This window comes from Vollenhovia emeryi, unplaced genomic scaffold (assembly GCF_000949405.1).
Source record: "Vollenhovia emeryi isolate VEMERY1.0 unplaced genomic scaffold, V.emery_V1.0 DF939473.1, whole genome shotgun sequence".
Taxonomy (NCBI): Eukaryota; Metazoa; Arthropoda; class Insecta; order Hymenoptera; family Formicidae; genus Vollenhovia; species Vollenhovia emeryi.
The window spans coordinates 1-23,682 of record NW_011966893.1 but is presented as its reverse complement, the minus strand read 5'-3'; the positions used below and the strand labels follow the sequence as shown (position 1 = coordinate 23,682).

The window sequence follows — 23,682 nt, the reverse complement described above, 5'->3', positions numbered from 1 at the left end:
GACTCGCGTTGCATCATATCGGCTCGCCTCTTATACTAATACGGAATGATTTTTACTTACGAGAAAGACTAACGCGCGGTCGCCACGCCGCGGCATTGAGTGGTACTAGTGCTATCCCACACAGCACCGAAATATTTCAGAAAGCTCTCAAAAAGCTGTCAATGAAATATGAAACCTTTCAAAAAATATTTCAGACATGTTTCAGATACATGAAATGTCCGCGTAGATTGCCGTAGATGAAATATCATAAATGTTTCTGAAATATTTCTGAAATGCTTTAGAAATATCTTTTAAATGCTTCGGAAATATCTCTTAAATGCTTCAGAAATATTCCTGAATGATTTCTATATTACATTTCAATATTAATTTCCTAGTTATATGTTGGATAGCTTTCAATAATATGTTTTAGAGATTACGTACGAAATATTTCTCTGAAATGTTTCGTAATATTTCTGAAATATTTTAGTGAGAAGGATCATAAATGATTTCGATAAAACGTTTCAGAAATACTTCTGAATGATTTCAATGTTACATTTCAATATTAATTTCCAAGGTATCTTTTGGAAAGCTTTCAATGACATGTGATTTTGATGAAACGTTTCAAAGATATTTCTGAATGATTTCAATTTTACATTTCAATATTAGTTTCCAAGTTATCTTTCGGAAAGCTTTCTGAAACTTGTTTTGCTGTGTGGGACACTACCGTGTCTCGTGATATCCGGAACGACTTCGACGAAGTTCCGATTAATTTAGTGTTTAATTCAATCGTTGATAAGATTAGAAATAAAATTCCTAATCTTAACTATATAACCCAAATAGCACCGTACATCTTATGGACGTCCGTTTTACGTTCATTTTACTACCATACGTCCATGGACATAATAAGATCGTCCATTGTACGTCCATACAAAGATATACATTGGATGTGCATAAACGGACGTCCAGTGGACATCCACTTAAGATTCCCTTTATATAACTAATTTATGGATATATACTCCCGAGTAGAAATGAAATCATGCATGCCTTGTATATGACGTCAGGGTCCGATAGGGAGGAAGTAAGGAATGCCCTAATAATTAAGGAATCCCTGAAATGTGCCTGATCCGGTACACCTGATTCCCTCATAGAATTTGATAAACGTTAACCTGAATATGTAGCACTAGTACCACTCACTGCCGCGGCGTGGCGACCGCGCGTTAGTCTTTCTCGTAAGTAAAAATCATCCCGTATTAGTATAAGAGGCGAGCCGATATGATGCGACAGCGAGTTGTTGGATCATGGATAAACTTCAATAACCTGAATATACTTTTGATGACTATGTAATTTAACACAATTTAAAAATTAGTTTAAAAAATTGAATTTTCACCCTACTAAAATTTCTGCCCGGGAATGTATTCAGTAGAGATTTCAATTTATCCATAAAAAGTCCAAAGTTCATCCATTAGATTCATAGTTTATTCATTTACGATCCATAATTCATCCATAATTCATCCATAAATGTTCATTAATGGACAACTTATGGATGTCTAATATTGGAGTTGCAAATGGATGTACAATGGACGTTCTTTGTACGTCAGCTGCAATTGATACGGACGTTCGATGTATGTACACAATATCCGGCATGGATGTTCATTGTATAACGTACATATAGGACGTACTTGTGTTTATTGGGTAATTTGTTATGTTTGACTTCATCTTTCTTGCACGTTAAACAGAACATTAATAATTTTCACAAGTGAAGACGTCCATGGATTGGAAAGAGAGTCAGTTTAATTAAACTGGGGTAATATTTTTCGCAATGATTTCTTCGCGGCGATTTAAAAGATGCTTCTTCGCATCGAAAAGTTAAATCGATTATCGTATATTGAATTTACTAATGTAAAATTGTGTTTCAAGACTGACAAATAATCAGCACTCAGTTTGAATAAAAAAAAAGTATATATAGGGTGAGTCTTTTCATATCCGACAAAATTTTTGAGAAGGTAGAACGGATCGAGATGAACGGAAAAGTCCTGTACCATTTTGCAATTTTCGTAATAGTTAACGAGTAATTAATTATTAAAAATCGTTGTCTTAGGCTGGCCTACCGTCCAATTCGAGCGCGTGGCAAGATGTGTCCGCCCGGCGATCGATATTGCTATGCGCACATCTCGCCACGCGCTCGAATTGGGCGGTAGGCTGGTCATAAGACAACGATTTTTAATAATTAATTACTCGTTAACTATTACGAAAATTGCAAAATGGTACAGGACTTTTCCATTCATCTCGATCCGTTCTACCTTCTCAAAAATTTTGTCGGATATGGAAAGACACCCTGTATAATATAAAGCCTTGTAGAAATATTTTACTGAAAATATAACAGAATTTTGCTGAAATGTATTTGAAAATCTCTCTCAGCTGACCTCATTTCATAAATATTTCAGGAAAAATTCAGTAAATCATTTGCATTAAAAATAACAGTTTTTAGCTAAATTCGATAAATTTCATAATTTTTAAATTACTTTTTAACAGTTTACTTGAATTTTTCTCATGTTTCGCAGCATTACATGGAATTTTATAAGAAATATTATGATTTATTTTGAGATGCATTCAGTAATTTTTCAATAACTTTTATTTCAAGTTTCGTCGATTTCATAGTACTTTCAGAAAAATATTTCCACGAAATTTGCACAAAAGTATTAAGTTATAATGAGGTCAAGTTCAATCGAATGGCATATTTCTTTACCTGTGAAGATCATTTGCCAAAATCAAAGTTTCACTTATTATTAATAATTTTATCCATGTTAACAAAATAGTACAAATAATAATTGAGTCATTGTTTAAGTTAATTAAAGTGTGATCGAAGTCATTCTTAACCCTTAAACTACTCCCGGGGTCCAGGAGACAAAAGTTTGCGTTTAAATATCTCCTATATCTCCTATATAAAATTTGAAGTTGGGACTTATGGCGCCATTTGTTGTTAGTTGAAGTCTTCCTTTTTAAGACTACACATTAGTTGTGAGTCCCAAGGTGCTAGTTGACTAGTGACAGCCGTTCAAAGTAGACGCTTCAAAACGCTGGGGTCAATCTGACCCCCTGTGTAGTGTACGAATATTGGGAGGAATTTTTTCAGAATTTTTTTGTTCAATTTTACTGCATTTCAACTAGAAAAATGTAAGTATTAATTTGAATACCGTGTGATTTTTTAAAATTAGTAATAATATAAATTATAATACTTTTAGATGGCGTATAATTTGAAAATTCGGAGCATACGCCAGATGCTGTATTGAAATAATGTATTCAATCTTTATTTATCATATATTTTGTAAAAAAACATTTTACACTCAAAAGACGAATAATATAATTAATTTTTATTGCAATGACCAGTAAAAATGTGCCTTCAATTTTTCCGAAATATCACACCCCTTTGATTGTCAAAGTAAATACCTTTTTTGGAATGTACACTATTGCAATTATTTTTATCTTAAAGAACATTGTTTCAAATTATACGCCATCTAAAAGTATTATAATTTATGTTATAACTAATTTAAAAAAAATCACACGGTATTTAAATACTTACATTTTTCTAGTTGAAATGTAGTAAAATTGAACAAAAAAAATTATGAAAAAAAATTCCTCCCAATATTCGTACACTACACAGGGGGTCAGATTGACCCCAGCATTTTGAAGCGTCTACTTTGAACGGCTGTCACTAGTCAACTAGCACCTTGGGACCCACAACTAATGTGTAGTCTTAAAAAGGAAGACTTCAACTAACAACAAATGGCGCCATAAGTCCCAACTTCACATTTTATATAGGAGATATTTAAACGCAAACTTTTGTTGGGGTCTCCTGGACCCCGGATGTAGTTTAAGGGTTAATCATCTATTACCAAACCATGATATAGCTGCGCAAAGGATAGTAATGTGCTTTGCGTAGCAAAAATATTACATTGCTCGTACTTTCATTCAAAGGGGTAGCAGATATCGACCTGTATCATCCAAAAATCGCTTATCTGAAGAACGCCCTTCTTGTCGACGAGGAGATGTTATCTCAGTTGAAGATCAAAGTAGGCATACTGGGTGACAATCGTTCGGATTACGATATTATGTTAATGCCGTACGAATCGGAGGAACCGGCGGAACCTACGGAGCTTGGTTTGCTCGACAAAAAGTCGTTGGACACGCGAAGGAGCATCTTCGTATCTAGAGTCTTGGTAACGTCCTACGATATATACGAGATATAAAACGATATATACGATATATATACGATATATAAAAATATGAATCTCAACTGGATGCGCAAAAAAAAAGATGGAACCTCTGAGATATTTCTGTTTTGACGCAAAGGAACAAATCGAGGAGATCGAGAGCTTGTCCGAGGAAGTAATCGAGGAATTTCCAGTGAGGGAGATTCAGGAGTCGAGCGAGAGATACGACAGGATTCGAGAGAAGGCCCGGATAAAGTGGATCCTTCGAGAAATAAAACGCGAACGCAAAGCGGCCGACACTTATTCTATAGCGACAACTTTGGATTGAATATCGGGAGAATTTTATACAGAACTAAAGTGGCAATTATACAGGGTGAAGAAAAATATGGAAACCCTGAAAAATCTCAAAAATATAAGTTTAAGACAAAAATGTTTCAGACAAAAGTTGTTCAAGATAATGGGGGTCATCTATCTGTGTAACTAGCTTTGACCTTGAGACTACTTTTCAAGGTTATTTGAAGGTCAGAGTGGTTTTTTAAAATGGGAATTCCTATTTTTTATTACATATTCTTATAGCTTACCTCGAGAGCTTTCCAAAACGCTATAATAAAGTATTTTTTTATTAAGAACTTTTTTGAGCTATGAAGGTTTGAAAGTTCCAATATTTTGACATAAATTACAAAATATCTTGTAAAATATTCATTTTTTATCATTTTACCTTAATACTTTTTTTAACAGAATAATGAGACAAATCAACCGGTGTACAGAAAACACACAATTTTATAACAAGTAATAAAAAAATTTTTTTAAACTGTTTTCTTTACACCATTATTCTGTTAAAAAAAGTATTAAGGTAAGATGATAAAAAATGAATATTTTACAAGATATTTTGTAATTTATGTCAAAATATTGGAACTTTCAAACCTAAATAACTCAGTTCTTAATAAAAAAATACTTTATTATAGCGTTTTGGAAAGCTCTCGAGGTAAGCTATAAGAATATGTAATGAAAAATAGGGGTTCCCATTTAAAAAACCCACTCTGACCTTCAAATAATCTTGAAAAGTTGTTTCAAGGTCAAAGCTAGTTACACAGATAGATGACCCCCATTATCTTGAACAACTTTTGCCTGAAACATTTTTGTCTCAAACTTATATTTTTTGAGATTTTTCAGGGTTTCCATACTTTTTCTTCACCCTGTATATTAATACGAATGAATTCTAGATTAAAGTATCGAGAGACACAAGGGCGAATTAACGAATATAATATTTTTCGCTTTCGTCAATCGGTATGAAAATAAAATACGAGTCCGAGTTTCTTCGTCAAGTCGAAATTACCATTAGGATACGAATGATAAGGATGGATATAAACTGAACGCTGTAACACAATGTAAAAAATATGCTTATTATAATTATTGATGCCTAATCAAGAGTAATAATGCTGATATTTTACAAGAAGATACACATATAGGTACATTTTTCAAGCAATGCGTTACGATTAAATCCATTGTCCTGTCCATAAATAATTACCGTGCCTAATCTCTACTGCTATATACGTAGTAACAATACATACGACGTTAATTTAATTCCCAATGTGGGTCGACCTGTAAATTATCCCATTTTTGTTTGCATCTACGTGTGTAATAAACTGCGGCTTTTTGCAGTCGTTCGTACTCAGCTAAACGTTTGTTATTTGAAGAGCGCTTTGCTCCAGCGCGACCCATTTCTTAACGAGTGACACGCGTCATATCGCAACGTGAGCCGAAAGGGGGAAAAAGAAAGGAGACGTTTCGACGTTTGGCACAGCGATTTTGATAATAAAAGCCAGATTTGTAAACATCTGCCCGTCATTACGCACACACGTTCGCGCATAACAATTTGAGTGTCTTGCCTCATCTGTAAACTAGTTATGTAACATACTCGTCGCGTTATTATGATATGTATTGAGATTATGATGACCTGCGGTATATCTGCATCCGTTTTATACTATTACGCGGGTTTACAACAATGTGTACGCGCGATACTTTAGAAGTGGCAGTAAGCAATTCCAACCATTCGCGCCGATCTAGTTTTACTTTCAGAATCCGTGCCTTTATGCTTCTCTTGAAAAAAAAAGAAGGAAAAAGAAAAGAGGAAAAACATTCTCCCCTCAAATAATCGGAGCACTCTTTTGAAAAAAAAAAAACAAATACGTGATAACGTTTTCCTTTGCTCGGCTAGTACGCAGCATCGTCTCACTGTAAGGCCGCAAAGCGTGTTGCACATTCGGTAACAATGTTGAAAGATGAAATTTTTTCTCGGCACTTCTTGCTAATTTTTACTTTACTTATATATTATAGCTACTCTATCGTCGCTGAACATTTGTCTACATGAATATAATACAGAATAGGCGATATTGATCATACACATATTAATAATATAACGTTATTCAATAAATGTGATTATTCAATCGTGTTACTGCGGGAATTAGATAATGGAAAAAAAAGACGTTATATACACTATATGTTACATATATTTATGTAGACATATGTGGGTTCTCGTATAAATTCAGTCCTGTGTTTTTTGTACAGACACAAGGTTTCATAATGAAAATTAAATTCTGGAAAAATGTATTTTATTTAAATAAAATTCAGATAATAATTTTTTTTAAGGATGATACCGCATAAGACGTATATCCCGGATTCATAATTTTCTTTTGCTCACGTGCTGTATATTTTTTCGCCGCTGGAAAAATAATGCAAATACCAATTTTTTTTTACATTCTGCAAACGAACGAATAATTTCACGACAATTTGCTCTAATATAAGAATGATATATATGTATATATATACAAAGTTATATACGAACACCAAATATTTTCTTCAAGTATTAGGTTTTGTTGACTCCAATTATTCTGTAGTTAAATTTTTGTAGAGTTAAACTCCGATTTGTAAGTCAGAATGCAGTTTCTCTCGGTTATGCCGCAGCATAAACAACAACAGATAAAATCATTACAAATCAGTCATAAAAATACCTTTGTACCTATTATTTGAGTAATCAGTAATTATCTAGACATTACGTGTAGTTCAATAAATATGGGAGCTATTAGTAAAGTAATTTGGATAACTCCTGCCGTTTGTCTCAATAAAAACAAGCCGTATATAAAAATGAAAACTACGCATTTGTTTAGCTCGCGCGTGCTGGAATCAAGTTCGAACCATTTACGTGAACTGCGCCCACCGTCCTCCCCCGATCTACTTATAAATCTCGTTACCTTTCAAAATGATTGCGTATATTAATTGCAGCTATAACAATTTTTCTAAGCAAATTTGTCAAGTGCAAGTCAAAGTATCTGCAAATAAGCTACAAATATATTGCATGTAATATAACGACGCAGAATGTCCGTGATTATTTGTCAAAAAGGATGGAATTCTCGATTTTTTTTGCCCTTTACATTCGCTACTCGTCTGACGTAAACCTACCTGATGGTATTGTACCCAATGCTATTTATACTAAGTTCATAAATTTGCTATTGTTTTTTTCATTGTTTTCCCCCTCATCTGTTACTTTCTGTATGTCAATCCCTGCCATTATCTCGGACTTGCGTTGGCTACGTAATAACAGTCTATAACACAATCTTACGTTTAGCAGCACAGACACAAACAGTATTTCTCTCTACGTTTACAAGGAACACGCCACAAATTCCTTCCCCGAAAAAATTATTATGTTAGTACTGATGGGGCTACGAGGCAATGTCCGACATAAGCTGAGCGAGCAATGCTGGCTCTAAGAGTCCGTGCGTCTGCCCCATCCTCTCCAAGTTCCGCACGTCTTTGTCAACCTCTTCCAAAGCCCGTTGCAACTCCTCCTCTTCTTCCCTCGACGGCTCGTAATCTCCGTTTCTACCCTCTAGAAATTAAAAACAGCTTTGTACCATCTTATTGCGAAACAAACAAAACAGTTGTACAAGATTGCAAGATTCGCAGAACGCAGAAACACCGAAGGCATGGACATTGCAATTACCGATAAATAAGTCGTTAAAAGCATCCGGGGGCAGGTTGTTGAGCACATTGCCGAAGTCATGCTCGGCGGAGTCTAAGGAGGCGAACACTTCGTTATCCCCGAGCTCGACCTTGAGTCCTCCGCTCAGACCGAGCGAGCCCAGTCCCAGCCCTAGATTCAAGTTGGACGAATTTGAACTTCCCTGCGGGACATTCAGATTGTTCAGCGTCTTGGTGTGATTTTCACTACAGTTTATTTGGCTCATGTAATGACTCTCCTCGTGCATCAGCGCAGCACTCTTGGTAGTCTCTATCTTATTCGAGGGCGGCCGTTTGCGCTTCTTCGGCTTGGACTTGGGCTTAGGCTTCGCTGGGACAGGGGGCGAGGCTGGCTTCTTGCGGGCCTTCTTTGGCTTGGATTCCTGGATCTTACGGTGATAATTGTCCCTCTTCCTCGCGTGCTCCGGGCAAAGAGGTAATTCGTGCGCGACGTCAAACACAGGTACACAACACTGTGTGTTGTCACTAAACTTGGCAGTGCAATGCTCGAATAAAAGCTGATCTCCGTTCAACATAATGTGGCGGGAGCAGTGTCGGGTGCAAGGCAGGGACGTTTGCTGGCATCCCTCAGCCCCGCATGGCCCACCGACCAGCAATGGTCCGTCGAGCACCTTGCTGGTGCCCGGGGAGTCGCTCAGGGCTCGCACGGTGGAGACGAGATCCTTGGAGGCCGCGTCCAGCAGACACCTGACCCTCTGCCGCAGCACGGCCTCGGCATCGGTCCCGTCGATGCGAAGCTGCAGCAGCTGCCGCTGCAGCTGCAGGCGCAGCTGAGACAGCCGAACCGCCCGGCTCAGCGACGCAGTGGAGTTGCCGGCGAACCAGTGACGCTGATGCACCGTCATCTCGTCCCCGCTCGACTCGCTGTCGGATATCTCGTCCCCGGCCCTCGGATAGTACAGCAGCGTGTGGTCCCGACTCTGCCTCCTAGACCTCAATCTCTGTAGATTCTCGATGTGCCGCCCCTTGCGCTCAACTAGATTAGAAAACTTGTGACCCAGGCTCTCCCCGGTGCCGTCCTCGACGATCGTCTCGGCCGTGGCGTTGACGATCTTGTAGCCCGCACCTGGCATGGGCGCCATCCTTATCCTCTGCTTCACGCATTTCCCCCTCGACCTATTGTTCCTGCAACCCTGCATCACTTCGACGTTCGCAAGCGGAACCACCGTGGCGTTTTTCCCTGCTGCCGCTGCCGCCGCCGTGAATGGCTCCGGCTCGCTGAAAATATACGGGTCGACATCCTGATGCGTCTCGGTTTTCAGCAGAGCCTTCAAGCGGTCCGAAAACTTCAATTTACTGTCCATGTTTGAGTTCTCGGTAATTGGGACCTTCATTGATTGCCGCTTCCGTCCGGATCTGTTCCACCTGCATTCTCAAATCCCCCAAGTCAACTCTCCTCCCTATCTAGTTCAAACTTAGTTCACGCTATGCGTCAAGATCCAAGCTGCACCGTCGAAAAAAAAACCCGTAATACTGAGACCACGTGGGAGAATTAAGAAAACTACGTTTCGTGTCGTATCACAGACAAATTCCCGGACAAGATCTAAGCGTGCACCGCGTCAGACGAGACTCTACGGAGCGAACAAGTAGATCGCGCGATACACCAGGATCGATACTCGAACGACGTCGTCGAACGCCGCGAGCGTCCGCGGCCTCCCTGGTTCGAGCGGCAAGCGTGAACTTAGTCCATTGCTGGGATCAGGATGTAAAACCGAGCCTTGCCTCGCATAGCAGTCTACACCGAGCGTGCTCTACACATGCGTCCGAGCAGCTGCGTAAACACCGTCGTCGCCGCCGTCACCGCGTGTCGGACAGTGCGCAGCGCTGTCGAGGTCGCGCGCCCCGATGATCCCGCGGCCATATCACCGGGGGGGCTGATCTCCCCGCCGCTGGCACGAACGCTCGTCGCTCGGGACGGACGGACGAGGGGTCCTCTTGGGTCTTTTAGGTTAGGTTCGCTCACGTCACGTCACGCCAAGGCGGCCCGATCTCAGCGAGGCGGCAGCCGGAAGTGCTCCCGGTGCGAGCCTCGCGGCATACTCGTGTCCGGCGCGATAGGATCGCACGCGATCGCGGGCCCTGGCTCCTCGCCGAGCCAGCGGGCTCGCCGTTCGTCGTGCTCGGCGCGAACGGCTCCTCGAGGTTGGGACGACACTGGCGATCGTTCTCGGTAACGGCGGCACGTGTCCACGCCGTCGACGCGGCCACGGCGCGCGCTCGCTCGCTCGTCCTCGTGGACCTCGGCTCACCACGGGCAGTCGCACACGACGCGGTAGAACGTCGCGGAAAGACTTAGACGTCCGTCGATAATAACATTAGAAAGACATGTCAGGCGTGCGGGGGCAGCAAAATGGCGGCCGCGGCGCGGCACGGGGGTCTCGCGCGAAAAGTCCCCGAGCCCGCGGATCCGGCGGGCGACGGTGACGTCCGCGCGTCGGGTCGATCCCGAGCGACGGCGCCGCGGGAGGGACGCGCGACGAGCTAGAGAACGCTCCGCGCGGCGAGGGGAGCGTCGCTTCGCGCTCCACGGAACATAACCTGTGCGCTGAGACGCGCGCGGTCTCCCAGCGGCGACTTTTTCCCCTCTTTCGGAGACCTCGCGCCTCGCGCGGCTCGTCGCACCCCGAACGATCTGAAGGGTACGCTGGGGGAGGAGGCGAATCGATGGCGAGGAGAGAACGGTCGGCTTCTCGTCATCGCATTCTCCGAGAATCGTCCCCGACTTTCGAAGGCCCAGCTCCCCTCGCGCGCGATAGGAGCCTCTTGGTTCGCGCGAGCCGGCGATAGTTGCGACAGTGACTCGGCCGACTATGTCGGCACTGCTCCGTGCCTGATACCGGGAATTACCGAGGACCATGCGCGGATACGAAATTGCAGCTCGGCTCTTTGTACGCTTCGTCCTTTCTCTTTTTCTCCCTCCAGCAAGCAGTTGTCTATTCAACTCATTTTAAATGCGAGAAGTACGACGTAGTCGGACTAGAGAAGAATAGGTGTTGCGTTTGTTCCTCGTAGGTGAACCTTCTGCACTTTTTTCCTCCCAACCTTGCACTCGTCTTCATTTTGAGTGCGCAAAGCAAGGCCGCGCATCTACGAAGACCAGCGGGGGCTCGATTCTTGAATTTATTCGAAGGAGAAACGTATGCGAAAATTCTGCTCTCACAGAAAAGTTGCAAGTTGATTGGCTATTCGCATGGCTTTAACCAATCGACTTTCAGCTTTTCTGTCGGAGCAGAATGTTCGTATACGTTTCTTCTTCGAATAATTTCGAGAACCGGGCCCCAGATATTTGTTCTTCATAGTGTAGAACTTTTTTTCTCCAATATTGTATTGTATATTATTTCTATCTTTTACCTGTTGAGATTTTGATTCTCGGGGAAAAGCGACTGAACAATGGATTTAATTGTTAACGTCAACCGCATGATTCACGTTCGAATACGATAGTCAACCTGCATGATTGTCGTATGAATCATTTTAAAGTTTTGTACCGCGTTGATAAGATTATAGGAAAAGACGATGTTTAAATTGTAGCGACGTGGCAATATTTTACCAAAAATACATATAATGAACTTTTGCTGAAATGTATTTGAAAGTTTCCCTTAACTGACGTACCTTATTTTATTATTATTTCATAGATAAAAATTTATTGAAAACCTACTTGAACATTTTTTTAATTAAAAAGTAATACGGTTTTTAGTTAAATTTAATAAATTTCATATTCAAAATATTTCATAATTTTTTATTTTCAACAGTTTAACTATAATCCTTATATTTGACAGTATTACATTGAATTTCACCAGAAAATTGTTATTATTTGTTTAGAGATTTTAGTAATTTCCAATAACTTTTATTTTACTTTTTATCAATGCCATACCCACACAGCATGTGATATTATAGTAATATTACAATGATATTACCATATTGTAATATCATTTTAACATACTAGTACAATATTTCACAAATATTACCATGTAATCTAGATTACATTGTAATATTAATGCAATATCATACAAATATTACGGTATGATAAATCACACTACGATTTTATTGTGATATACACAAAAATGCAATATTATTTTAAGAGTTATATGTTACTTGTGATGAATTATAGATAGATGATAAAGGTATATCAGAATATAATACATTGAAAAATAAAAAAACAAAAATTGCGAATTATTATTAATTTAAAATCTTATGTATCTTAATGTATAAATATATAATAATAACGAATTATAAGAAATTACGATAGAATTATTTCATAATTACTTAAACATAACTTATAAATAATAATAACTTATATACACATAAATATTTAGGTAATACATTATCACATACATTTAAAGATACAGCAATATTAGATCTGTTTTTTATAGCCGAACTGCTGCAGTAATTTAGAGTTTTTTCTTTCACATTAGAAAAAAGAAACTGCAGGTATTAGTGCATCCAATTTTAGCTATAAAAAGCGGACTTAATATTGCTGTATCTTTAAATATATGTGAAAGTTTATTACCTAAATATTTATATATTACTTAAGTAATATTATTATAGTATTTTGTAAACATCACTGTAGCATTACTGTAAAATTACAGAATTATCATCGCAATACTGTAAAGTAATATCCGTAATATTGCAAATACATCACTGTAATATAGTAAATATTATAACGTTATTATAGATATATTACAGTAATATTACTATATCACAAAAATATAGCGATGGATTTTTGCGGACATTTAATATTATAGCAATGTTTCTGCAATATTACTGATATATTATCATGTAATATTACACAATATTGTGATGTCACAATTATATTGCTGCAATATTAAATTGCTGTGTGGGTAGAATTTCCATAAGAGCGTGATTTTGAAGTTTTTACGCGGTAAAAATTGTTTCATGTATGAGCATGCATAAATATATGGTATTGTATAAAATCGTACACGAAAATATGTCCATACATATTTTTACATTGTATGTTTCCATATAATTGTATAAAATTCTACATAATTTTATAGATTTATACATGCTTTTATATGAAAAATTTTTTAAAGGAAAAAATTGCTTATTTATAATTTTACGGGATTATCGAAAAGTATCGGACTCCCCTAATATTTTCAGTTAGAATGCATTTTGGAGAAAATGTCCAGTAGCAAAGCTGTATGGTTTCAAGCGGGGAGTAACCTGATGACCTTGACCATGTCCTTCAAGGTCAACTTAATTTTTTTGTGGAACCCCTACTTTTTATTCTTATAACTTATCTCAAGAGCTTTTCAAAACACTGTAATAAAACATTGTTTCAGTAATAAAGGTGTAAAGTTAACAATTTTTTGACACAAAATGTAAAATATTATTTAGTTTTCGGTAAGCAATTAATTGGGGTTTCATTATTCCGCGCACAAAAGTATTAACGTTATGATTACCGAAAATTAAATAATATTTTACAAGATATTTTACATTTTGTGTGTCAAAAATTTGTTCACTTCAAACCTTTGTAACTCAAAAAGTACTTATTGAAACAATGTTTTATTACAGTCCCAAGAAAAAAATGAAAAGTCAAGATGACGTCAAACTGCATGATGTCATATATTGATGACATAAATTTGATCAATATGACATCATCTTGACTTTTCATTTTCCTTGGGGTGTTTTCCCAGTCAGAAATGACTCGAAAACCGACGTCGAAACGATATCGAATCGATGCATTTTTGGTTCCATTTTCGAGCCAAGTCGAAAATGGAACCAAAAATGCATCGATTCGATATCGTCTCGACGTCGCCGTCGGTTTTCGGGTCATTTCTGACTGGGTTGGAAAGCTCTCGAGATAAGCTATAAGAATATGCAATAAAAAGTAGGGGGTCCCATTAAAAAAAATTAAGTTGATCTTGAAGGACATGGTCAAGGTCAAAGTCAAGGTCATCATCTTACTCCTCACTTGAAATCATACAACTTTGCTGTTGGACATTTTCTCCAAAATGCATTCTAACTGAAAATATCAGGGGGGTCCGATATTTTTCAATGAACGTGTATACAACTTCATACAATTGCATACAATATGTGTACAATTATAAATAAGCAATTTTTCACATAAAAATTTTCGTCATATAAAAGCAAGTACAAATCTATAAAAGTATACAGAATTAACTGTGTAGAATTGTATAGAAATATACAATGTATAAACATGTATGGACATATTTGATATATATTTACACAATTTTATACAGGGTGTCCAGACCACCCGTATCAGCCAAATATCTCGAAAACTGAGCCCAGCACACAAAAATGTTTCAGACAAAAGTTGTATGGTTTCGAGGGGGACATAAGACGGTACCATTGGTTTGACCTTGAAGAATTATTTGAAGGTCACATAAAGGTCACACCAATTTTTTTAAACGGTATCCCCTATTTTTTATTACATATTCTTGTAGCTGACCTCGAGAGCTTTCCAAAACACTATAATAAAATATTTTTTTTAGTAAGAATTTTTTGAGTTACTAAGGTTTGAAAGTTCCAATATTTTGACATAAATTACAAAATATCTTGTAAAATATTAATTTTTTTATCATCTTATCTTAATACTTTTTTGAACAGATCGAATAATGAGACAAATCAACCGGTGTAAAGAAAACACACAATTGTTAAAAAAATTTTTTTATTACTTGTTACAAAATTGTGTATTTTGTAACAATAAGAAAATTTTTTTTAACAATTGTGTGTTTTCTTTACACCGGTTGATTTGTTTCATTATTCTGTTAAAAAAAGTATTAAGGTAAGATGATCAAAAATGAATATTTTACAAGATATTTTGTAATTTATGTCAAAATATTGGAACTTTCAAACCTTAGTAACTAAAAAAGTTCTTAATAAAAAATACTTTATTATAGCGTTTTGGAAAGCTCTCGAGGTCAGCTACAAGAATACGTAATAAAAAATAGGGGATGCCATTTAAAAAAATTGGTGACCTTTATGTGACCTTCAAATAATTCTTCAAGGTCAAACCAATGGTACCATCTTATGTTCCCCTCGAAACCATACAACTTTTGTCTAAAACATTTTTGTCTGCTGGGCTCAGTTTTCGAGATATTTGGCTGATACGGGTGGTCCGGAACACCCTGTATATTTGTTCATATTCATGCAAGAAAAATTTTGTAGCGAGTATTTTCTACTTTTACCTCGGAAAATACTTATCGTGTTTGTCAAAATAAAATGTTATCAAACATACGTGAATAAAGAATTGATTGCGGTAATCAAATATGGCAACTGCGGAAACTTTCGTTATCAGTTTTAAGATCCGTCGTGAATAGATTAATTATCCGGGACTCATTACTTTATGGATCATTATGTAAAACGTTTAAATTACTTCTCGTTTACGAATCTCTCAAGATTGTTCAGGAAAGGTTTAATGAACTGCAGATCTTAAAGTTTAATGCGATCGGTTGGCTCGCGTTTAAAGAATTATACCTTGCAGAAGAGAAAATTCGAACGTGTGGTCCACCTGTTGATATGCAGATCGACATTTGAGACATTTGTGTCGCCGAGTTTTGGAAACTTTTAAAAAATTACAAACGCTCTACTTACCAATAAACAATATGTTTGCAATTGTACAATGTATGTACATACATACGTACAGGGTGTCCCAGACCTAATGTACCACCAGTTAACGACAGATTTCCGATGTTATTTTGAGATACAAATTCTGATACCAAAATGTCGAACCTATGATAGTTTGTAAATGAGACGTGTTCAAAATTGACAAATCAAGTCCTAAATTTGCGCGCTCAGGTCATGTCATACTGTACACACAGTAGTGGTGGTTTTAAACGCATCAAACCAGACAATATGTATGAAAAATTGTATTAGTTTCGACGACAGATTTATATAGTAATTTATTATCAACATCAGTGATTTGTTTACTGCTAGCGACTTTTAAGAATATTCTTATTAGTAATTTATTATATTACTGATAAATAACATTTTAAGAAATATATGTATACTAATTATCAAAATTTACGGAAATTACACAAAAAGAAGAAAAATACCGAGTCGCGTAATGCCTCTTTGCGTAAACATATTCAGAATGCACTATGTCGTGTAAAGAGAACACTCGCTAGATCCTGCGTGCGACTTACATCTCATCTTCGCCCCTTCATTCAGGTTGAAACAGAAATTAAATTGGACTCACGTTTCAAATACGTATTTTGTAAATAACAACACTGTGTTATCACAAATGTTTATCTTTCAACAAGGTGCTATACAACAAACTGTGTACACATGACACACACGCTCGATCGTTTCCGCTGAAAATCGGCGGAAGTCCACTCGTCTTTCGACAAACTTTGCCCGACGCAATACCATGTAATATATTAAAACGTATTATATAACGTAAATGTGTGTGTGTATACTAACTAGGATGCCTCGCGAATCTCAATTTATATTGAGACTTCCGTACAATTGTTGAACGATAACAAATAAATTTCAAGTTATTTTACATTATTAACTATTAAATGCACAATTGGCTCAATTGGGAAAAATAATTAAACCGGGAATTTAATTCCCTTAGAACGCGAAGAGAAGAAAACAAACTTACATTTGTGACTTGCTCTAGTAAATATACTTGTAAATATATTTACTCTATATATTGGAGATAATTGCGTGTGATCGGCGTAGCAATTCGAAAGACATTCGTTACGTTAATAGATGATTACGTAATTATGCGGTAACAAACGGCTTCGCCTTGCAATAGATGGATAACGTAAACGAAGGATGAAATAGAATGTGCACATGAGCCAAACATAAGAAAAAAGATTCGAGAAAACAATATTAAAACAATAATAAAATCAACACCGCTCCGAAGACGATGGAAACTATAATTCTTGGAATATTCTATCCTTTAAGTCGGTTGAACTGTTCTGACGACATTAAATCCTTAGTTCGAGGTATAGTTTGTGGTAGACCCAAGGGACGGTAATTCTTTTATTACAAAAGTTGTATTTGCAAACTGTTTATGAAATAACCAGCGGATCTTCGTTACGTCGTTCGTCGTTGAGGTTTCTGTCCTTTAATAACAACTGGCCGGCCCTTTATGAAACCTCGCTTGCGCCGTGCGGTCTGAAACATCAATGCCCGACCCCCCATAACTTCAACTACGCTTCCAGATCGATCAATGCGTAACGATTAAAACGGCAAAACGATACGAGAAATTGTACGAATAAAAAAAAAGGATACATCATTCGCTTTACCGTAAGATTACCATAAATGTATATGCATACCAACCTTTTTGCTAATATACGAATTTGCACGGCGCGTGATAACTCGCTCGGAAATCGGAATTCTTGGCCTATTAAACTCCGCTGGTTTCTTCACCCTACGAACGTGTCACGAGATTAACATCAATGCAGAAGTTCTTTTTAGATGACAACAGGAAGCTGGCGATACATTGGTCGGTATTCATAGTTGAATCTTAAGTTCATCTTTAAATACTCCATTGTCAATTAAACATTCCATTACAGCGTCTTCAGGTAAATTCGAGACTGTCTTGAATACAAGATTCGACTACGAATACCGGCCATTGAATTATAAGAGAACATGAGAAAAAGCTATCAGTTTACCTGTAAATCCTGACAAGCCAATGCTCAGTGGTATAAGCCTCCTCCAGATACGTCAACTGGAAGTTCTTATTGCCTATTTCCGCGTTACGAGTGCGATCGTAACCGTAAGGCGACCGATAGTCTATTTTAACGTCCCCAAACCGGTAGTAACTCAGTTTGTACATGAGCGAGTTCAGTAAAGTGGGGGAACCTTCGGAATCGACGCGGAACTCCCCCCTCTCGGTGAAATAATCACTCTCGCGTATGTCCTGGGGATGCTCGCCCTCGGCGATACGGACCATCCATAAGAATTTGTTAATATCGTCACCGCTGTACCCGATCATCCCGCCAAAAATGATCAGCACGTAGTCCACGTCCAGGGACGTCATGATATCGTAAGCAGCGCTCTCGTTCGAGCTCATCGCTTTACCGACCAGAGCTATGTGCGAGTTATTCCACGTATTATTGTCCACGAGGGTAGTTCTACAAAATAGAAATTGAACAATGTCAAATCGCCCTCGTACACTAATTTCAATATAGAGGAAAGTCCCCTATTTCCGAGATCGGCTTCTAATATGAGACAGCAGGTCTTTAACAACCACATTCAACCAGAAATCTTTTCCCGCGACGATCACACGATCTAAAGGTCTGTGTCCACGTTGCTAGAACTTGGTCCAAGTTCTGGTTTCGAGGAATGTGTAGCCAATCAACTGACCAGCTTTTATAAAATGGCTGCAAGTTGATTGGCTACACATTTCTCGCAAGTAGAACTTGGACCAGGTACTAGCATTGTGGACAATGAATTTTCTGCTGAACAGATTTCACTCCGAGGGCAATAAATGCGCGGTGGAACCGATGACGTCTATTCAGCAGAAGCCACTGTCTCATATTAGGAGCTTGTCTCATAATATGGGAGTTTCCTCTACACGTGACGCACCTGTTAGCCATACCAGCGATCTGGTATCCGTAATCCCACCAGCTCATGACTCTCGCGTCATTGGCGGTGTTCTGAGCCAACCAGTAGTAAGCCTCTCGAAAGTCGTCCAGTATGGCCCTGCCACCGTCGTTGCTGTAAGACGCCAAGACGATAGATGGACTGGAGTAGGCGTTGCTGGTCACCCACGTGCAGTGCACGGTGAACATCATCAGCAGCATCAGCATGCCGATGACGACGACGTTACGGAGATTAGGGCCTAATCCGTCGCCGTTGCCCTTCGACCTCTCGTGCTTCATCCTACGAAGTTTACCAGCTTTGTCGTATAACGCTCTACCGGGACTTCTCTCCCTCTCCTCCTCACTCTCCTCGTTGCTCTCGCCGCCGTTGTTCCCATCCCTGTCCTCCTCCTTCAGGAACAGTTCCACAAGTCTGCTGACAGCGACACCGGCCAGCATACACACCACCGGGGTCAGAGTCAGCATCAGCCTCACCATCACACCAGCAAAATAAACGGCACTTATGGCGTACAGTACAACTGCGAGAAGATCGAATATCAGTTATCGTCGACGACACCTCGTCTCGAGGCACATCCTCATCGCGGATTCTTACCGAAGACACGTTCGTCATTGACGTGTGTGATGCAGTACCAAAGGCCAACCGGGAACAGCGCGACGAGAACATGCAGATCAAAGAAAAAACTGAACCAAGTGGTCGGTTGATGTTCCGACACAGACGCTATTATAGGGATATGTATCTTGGCGTAACCGGTATCCCAGAGTGAATAAAATCTACCGCTCCAAGGGGCGACAATGCCGGTGTACGTTAACACGATCAAAATTAACAGGAGCATAGCAGTCGTCACGGCCACCACCCCACCGAAATATTTCATCTCGGATTTGGTAAGTACAGTTCTTAAGTACCTGGAATCAGAGAAACCGCATTGAGTACGTCGCAACATACGCTAGTGCGTCGCCAAAATGTCTAGTCAAATTTTATCAATGTACTCTGATGTAAAAATGCATTATAAAAATACAGAGGCAAATTTTTCCCGCGTTACAGACAATACTTGCTGGATGGTACGAGTAAAATTTCCAAAGTTCAAATAACCATGTGCGAGCACTATTATTCGATTAATCAAAAAAGCCATCTGCGGTCGGATTGCATCTTGATAGCCTAATGATATTAGAGGAAAGTCCTCTATTATGAGATAGTAGGCTTTCAATGTCCAAATTCAATCACCAATCTTTTTTCGCAACGATTACACGATCTAACGACCAATTTTCCACTAAACAGATTTCACTCCAAGAGCAATAAATTCATAGTGGAACCAACAGATAATGTCTATTAATTTAGCAAAAACTCTGCTATCTCATATATCACACAGCACAGAAAGATTGCAGAAATGTTACATTGCAAGATCGCAATTAATATTGCAGCAACGTTGCGAAACATTGCTGCAACGTTTCTGGAGGATTGCAGCAACGTTGAAATGTCTGCCCTCAGAGAGATTGCAGTGCAATATTATAGCAATGTTGCAGTGCAATATTTTTAAAATAATTTGTTGTTGTACATAAGCAGAGAATTTACTAATTACATATGAATGCGGGCCTTTTTCAATACACAGCTATTGCGAAGCAACCTAAGGAGATTATGCCGCTTCGCAATAGATGGAGATTGCGAGCAACACCGCATTGATCAAGTACTTAATAATTCGGGCATTATTGGTATCAACGAAAATAACATTATAAAATTCTCATAATTAGAAAAATTTTTTTAATAGAAAATATAGTAGTTTTTTAAATTTTATTTAATTTATTTAATTTAAAATTAGTATTTTTATTATTTTTCAAACATTGCTGCAATATTGCTATCGAAAGTTTGCAATTTTATATCCCTGTAATGTCTCTGCAAGATTGCAACGTTTCTGCAATTAACTGCAACCATCTGTGCTGTATGGGATTAAGAATCTATCTCATAGTAGGGGACTTTCCTATATTGTTTCGCCCTGATAATAAAATGTGAGTATTCATAATCAGGCTGTAACATATAAAGGCCTGTGTCCTCGATGCTAGAATTTGGTCCAAATGTGTAGAGAAGAGAAATGTGTAGCCAATCAACTTGCAGCTATTCGACAAAAGCTGCAAGTTGATTGAATCAAGTTCTAGCATTGTGCGCTATTGGCTTTAGAAAGAGGTAATTTTCACCAGCCATCAAGTTATTCACGTACGAAAGGTTTATTGGAGTTTCGCTAAATAGCAAACCAACGGTTTCACAAACATTTCAGGGACACATGCGGTTCTATTGTTACAGACAAACAATGCAAATTAAAGCGACGCGAATAACATTTATAGAAGCGATACGTACCTAAAAGCTGCTACAAAGATTATAAGACCAAACACGCCGGTCGCCGCCATGTGCTCGGAGGTTCTAATCGGCTGGAAACCAACAAACGGTATCTGCATGCTCAGCAAGAGTCCAAGAACGTAGAACGTGGTGTAGCTGGTGAACAGCCGATTGCTGAAGCGATTCAGGACCAGTAAGGCAAACACGTGGAGTGGAATGAGATTGATAATGAACACGTATCCTCCCCACGCCGATACCATGTAGAAGTAAGACAGGGCGGTCACGCTCGCCCAGAAAATCGAGCCGGTCTTGACCGACTTGACCCACAGGTAATAGGTAATTTGCAGCGCGAAGATCGCGATTCCCTCGTTGTCATAGCTGCCGGCCACCGATCTCGAGATATAACCGGGCACAATGGCGATGAAGCAAGCGGCAAACAGGCCGGCCCCGGCGCTCCATATCTCCTTCGTTAATAAATACGTAGATATGGCAGTAAGGCCACTAAAAATTGGAGCTAGGAATACACATATGTCTCTTATATGCACTGGTATGTTCAGGGAGTGCAGTATGTAGTGTATCGATCCAGATGTGATCATCAGCCCAGGATAGACTGTACCGCCAACAATCCGGCCAAGTGGATACCAAGCCCGTTCGTCGAACCAATTTAGAAAATTGTAGAATCCATGTTGCACCATGTACGCCGTTGCTCGGTAGTTGAACCTGAATTCAAGATACGCTTGTTACATCTCTCGACCAGCTGGAAATTCTCTGTCGCCTAACGCGTCGTCTCTCAAAACGTAATATTTGTTTATATTTAATTCCTCGATACTTATGCTTCCACGTGTCTCGAGATAAGAGACGTCGTCTCCGATACTCTCGTTACGTAACGAGAAAATAATATAAATAAGAAGAATCGATCGTTCTCTGGCGATAACACTCAGGCAAGGTCGAACAACCGCGCGCAGAGGATACGTACCAGGGATCGAACTCGTGTATGATGCTCTCGAAGCGTATGACCGCAAAGAGCCTCGAGGCAAAGCCCGAAATCCAGGCGAGCAGGAGAACGGTGAAGGTGATGAGGGAGCTGAGGCCGACGGCGTTGGTCAGTGTGGAGGATTTCATCTGCTTGGTTGTCGACCTTTTGTCAGGGAACATGACCTTCGCGTTGGACGACGACATGGAGGAGGACGAGGACGAAGAAGACGACGGGGGCTGCTGCTGCTGTTGCGTTGACGACGACGACGACGACGATTTGTTCGGCAACATGTTTTTCCCGTAGCCTCGCGTTCGCCACGAGCGCGTTAAACGTGCGACACCGTATGTATCCGTGTTATCGATACTCACAATGTGGCGTTCGCCATATGTGCACGAGAACACCCGCGTGGCCGCGCACGACACGTTGCGCGAATCGAGAGCGGCGCGCGTGGGAAGAATTATCGAATGGTCTCTCGCTGCACACCTAAACCCTGGGAGGCTAGGACACGTCAAACGCCGGCTACGTGTTAACCATGACTTCCACCGCGGCAGTCGCGGAACCCGCACCGAGGGCGCAGCAGTAGACAGGAAGTCGGTGTGTTCGAACATGCGTTATCGCGGTGGATCGAGTTTTCGAGCCGAGCCGCTTATTGATCTGACTTCGTTTAAGGCTGGATTCACATGGAGCGTAACTTGCGTAGCGTAAAGCTGCCTTTTCACCTTGCGTCTGGAACCAGGGGAGCGATCGCGTGCACCGATCGAATTCGAATTCGAGAAGGAATATGCCATCCGATATCACTCTTCGTACATGATCAATCTATGGTCTGAGGGAAACTATCCTATAATAAATAAGCATGAACCATGAAACCTGTAGAGTAGAGACGTATGAGAAGTCGACCGATCGAATTCGATCGTGCACGCGATCGCTCCCCAGATCCGTTTGGCCGGTTACCCCCACTCCGAGCGCAGATTCTCCGCCTGGCTTGCTCCTGGCGTTTGGACGCCAGAAGTTCGGAATGGTCGAACTCTAGCTGAAATTCGCTACGTGACAAAGTGACAACACGAAAATAAAAATGAGTTCATTTGGCAACGGCAATGAGGGAAGTTTATATCTTTATTATTAATATCAATTCATTAATTATTTACTGATTGCCGAATTGCTGAAAAAGTATGCGTGTATGGCACATTTGCGTACATAACCTATTGCAATGCTGTACGAAAAAAAAGAAGTATGTCCCCAATAGTATTTTTTCTTGATCGAGCGCAGTACACAATTATTTATGCAAGCACTAATAATAAGTCACAACTATATGCAGTTGTGATCAAAACGAAAACGTGTCACGGAGTGGGGGTAACCGGCCAAACGGATCTGGCTTCCAGACGCAAGGTGAAAAGGGAGCGGTGGTTTTAGCGTTGGTTTTTCGAAGTCAGCTTCCATTCCCCTCAAACAAAAAAGAAATATACAACGAAGTGGGGGTAACCAGCCAAACGGATCTGGCTTCCAGACCTTAGAACATACAGGGTGTCCTGAAATTCGCGAATCAAAATACCATAGCAAGAAAGTCGTCGAAAAAATAAATGAAAAAGTTATTTGCCATTTTTCGTTCCGAGCAGTAGT

General features: G+C 39.6%; 3 protein-coding genes across 5 annotated transcripts in view; 1 reads left to right on the top strand and 2 right to left on the bottom strand.

The window, feature by feature from the left end:
* Positions 1-4,805, top strand: part of LOC105557487 — a 25,223-nt gene extending 20,418 nt beyond the window's left edge. Inside the window, exons 5-6 of the mRNA XM_012004733.1 lie at positions 3,955-4,196; positions 4,330-4,805. Coding sequence (XP_011860123.1) covers positions 3,955-4,196; positions 4,330-4,518 — 431 coding nt within the window. The 3' untranslated portion in view covers positions 4,519-4,805. The remainder of the gene's footprint in view (positions 1-3,954; positions 4,197-4,329) is intronic.
* A 774-nt stretch (positions 4,806-5,579) lies between these two features.
* LOC105557484 (INO80 complex subunit D) lies at positions 5,580-10,615 on the bottom strand. 2 transcript variants are annotated; one of them, XM_012004731.1, is made up of 3 exons: positions 9,951-10,615; positions 8,191-9,593; positions 5,580-8,076 (listed from the first exon to the last, which is right to left on the bottom strand). In XM_012004731.1, the coding sequence occupies exons 2-3, from the start codon at positions 9,560-9,562 to the stop codon at positions 7,910-7,912; spliced, it is 1,539 nt and encodes a 512-aa protein (XP_011860121.1). In that variant the 5' UTR covers positions 9,563-9,593; positions 9,951-10,615; the 3' UTR covers positions 5,580-7,909. The 2 variants fall into 2 exon arrangements, with proteins under 2 accessions (XP_011860121.1, XP_011860120.1); XM_012004730.1 differs by having other exon boundaries at positions 8,191-10,615.
* A 5,790-nt stretch (positions 10,616-16,405) lies between these two features.
* LOC105557483 (dolichyl-diphosphooligosaccharide--protein glycosyltransferase subunit STT3B) lies at positions 16,406-22,639 on the bottom strand. 2 transcript variants are annotated; one of them, XM_012004728.1, is made up of 7 exons: positions 22,066-22,639; positions 21,111-21,809; positions 19,356-19,666; positions 18,747-19,281; positions 17,831-18,292; positions 17,496-17,586; positions 16,406-17,330 (listed from the first exon to the last, which is right to left on the bottom strand). In XM_012004728.1, exons 1-7 carry the CDS (start codon positions 22,353-22,355, stop codon positions 17,250-17,252), a joined length of 2,469 nt encoding a protein of 822 aa, XP_011860118.1. In that variant the 5' UTR covers positions 22,356-22,639; the 3' UTR covers positions 16,406-17,249. The 2 variants fall into 2 exon arrangements, with proteins under 2 accessions (XP_011860118.1, XP_011860119.1); XM_012004729.1 differs by having other exon boundaries at positions 17,277-17,359.
* Between the last annotated feature and the right edge of the window lie 1,043 nt (positions 22,640-23,682).

Coding starts and splice junctions, on each gene's coding strand:
- LOC105557483 (XM_012004728.1), bottom strand. CDS start 22,355: ATGTTGCCGAACAAATCGTCGTCGTCGTCGTCGTCAACGCAACAGCAG. Junction 19,667..21,110: donor ATCTTTGTAGCAGCTTTTAG/GTACGTATCGCT, acceptor CTCTGATTCCAG/GTACTTAAGAACTGTACTTA. Junction 18,293..18,746: donor ATCGCTGGTATGGCTAACAG/GTGCGTCACGTG, acceptor TCTATTTTGTAG/AACTACCCTCGTGGACAATA.
- LOC105557484 (XM_012004730.1), bottom strand. CDS start 9,562: ATGAAGGTCCCAATTACCGAGAACTCAAACATGGACAGTAAATTGAAG. Junction 8,077..8,190: donor TTTTAACGACTTATTTATCG/GTAATTGCAATG, acceptor TTTAATTTCTAG/AGGGTAGAAACGGAGATTAC.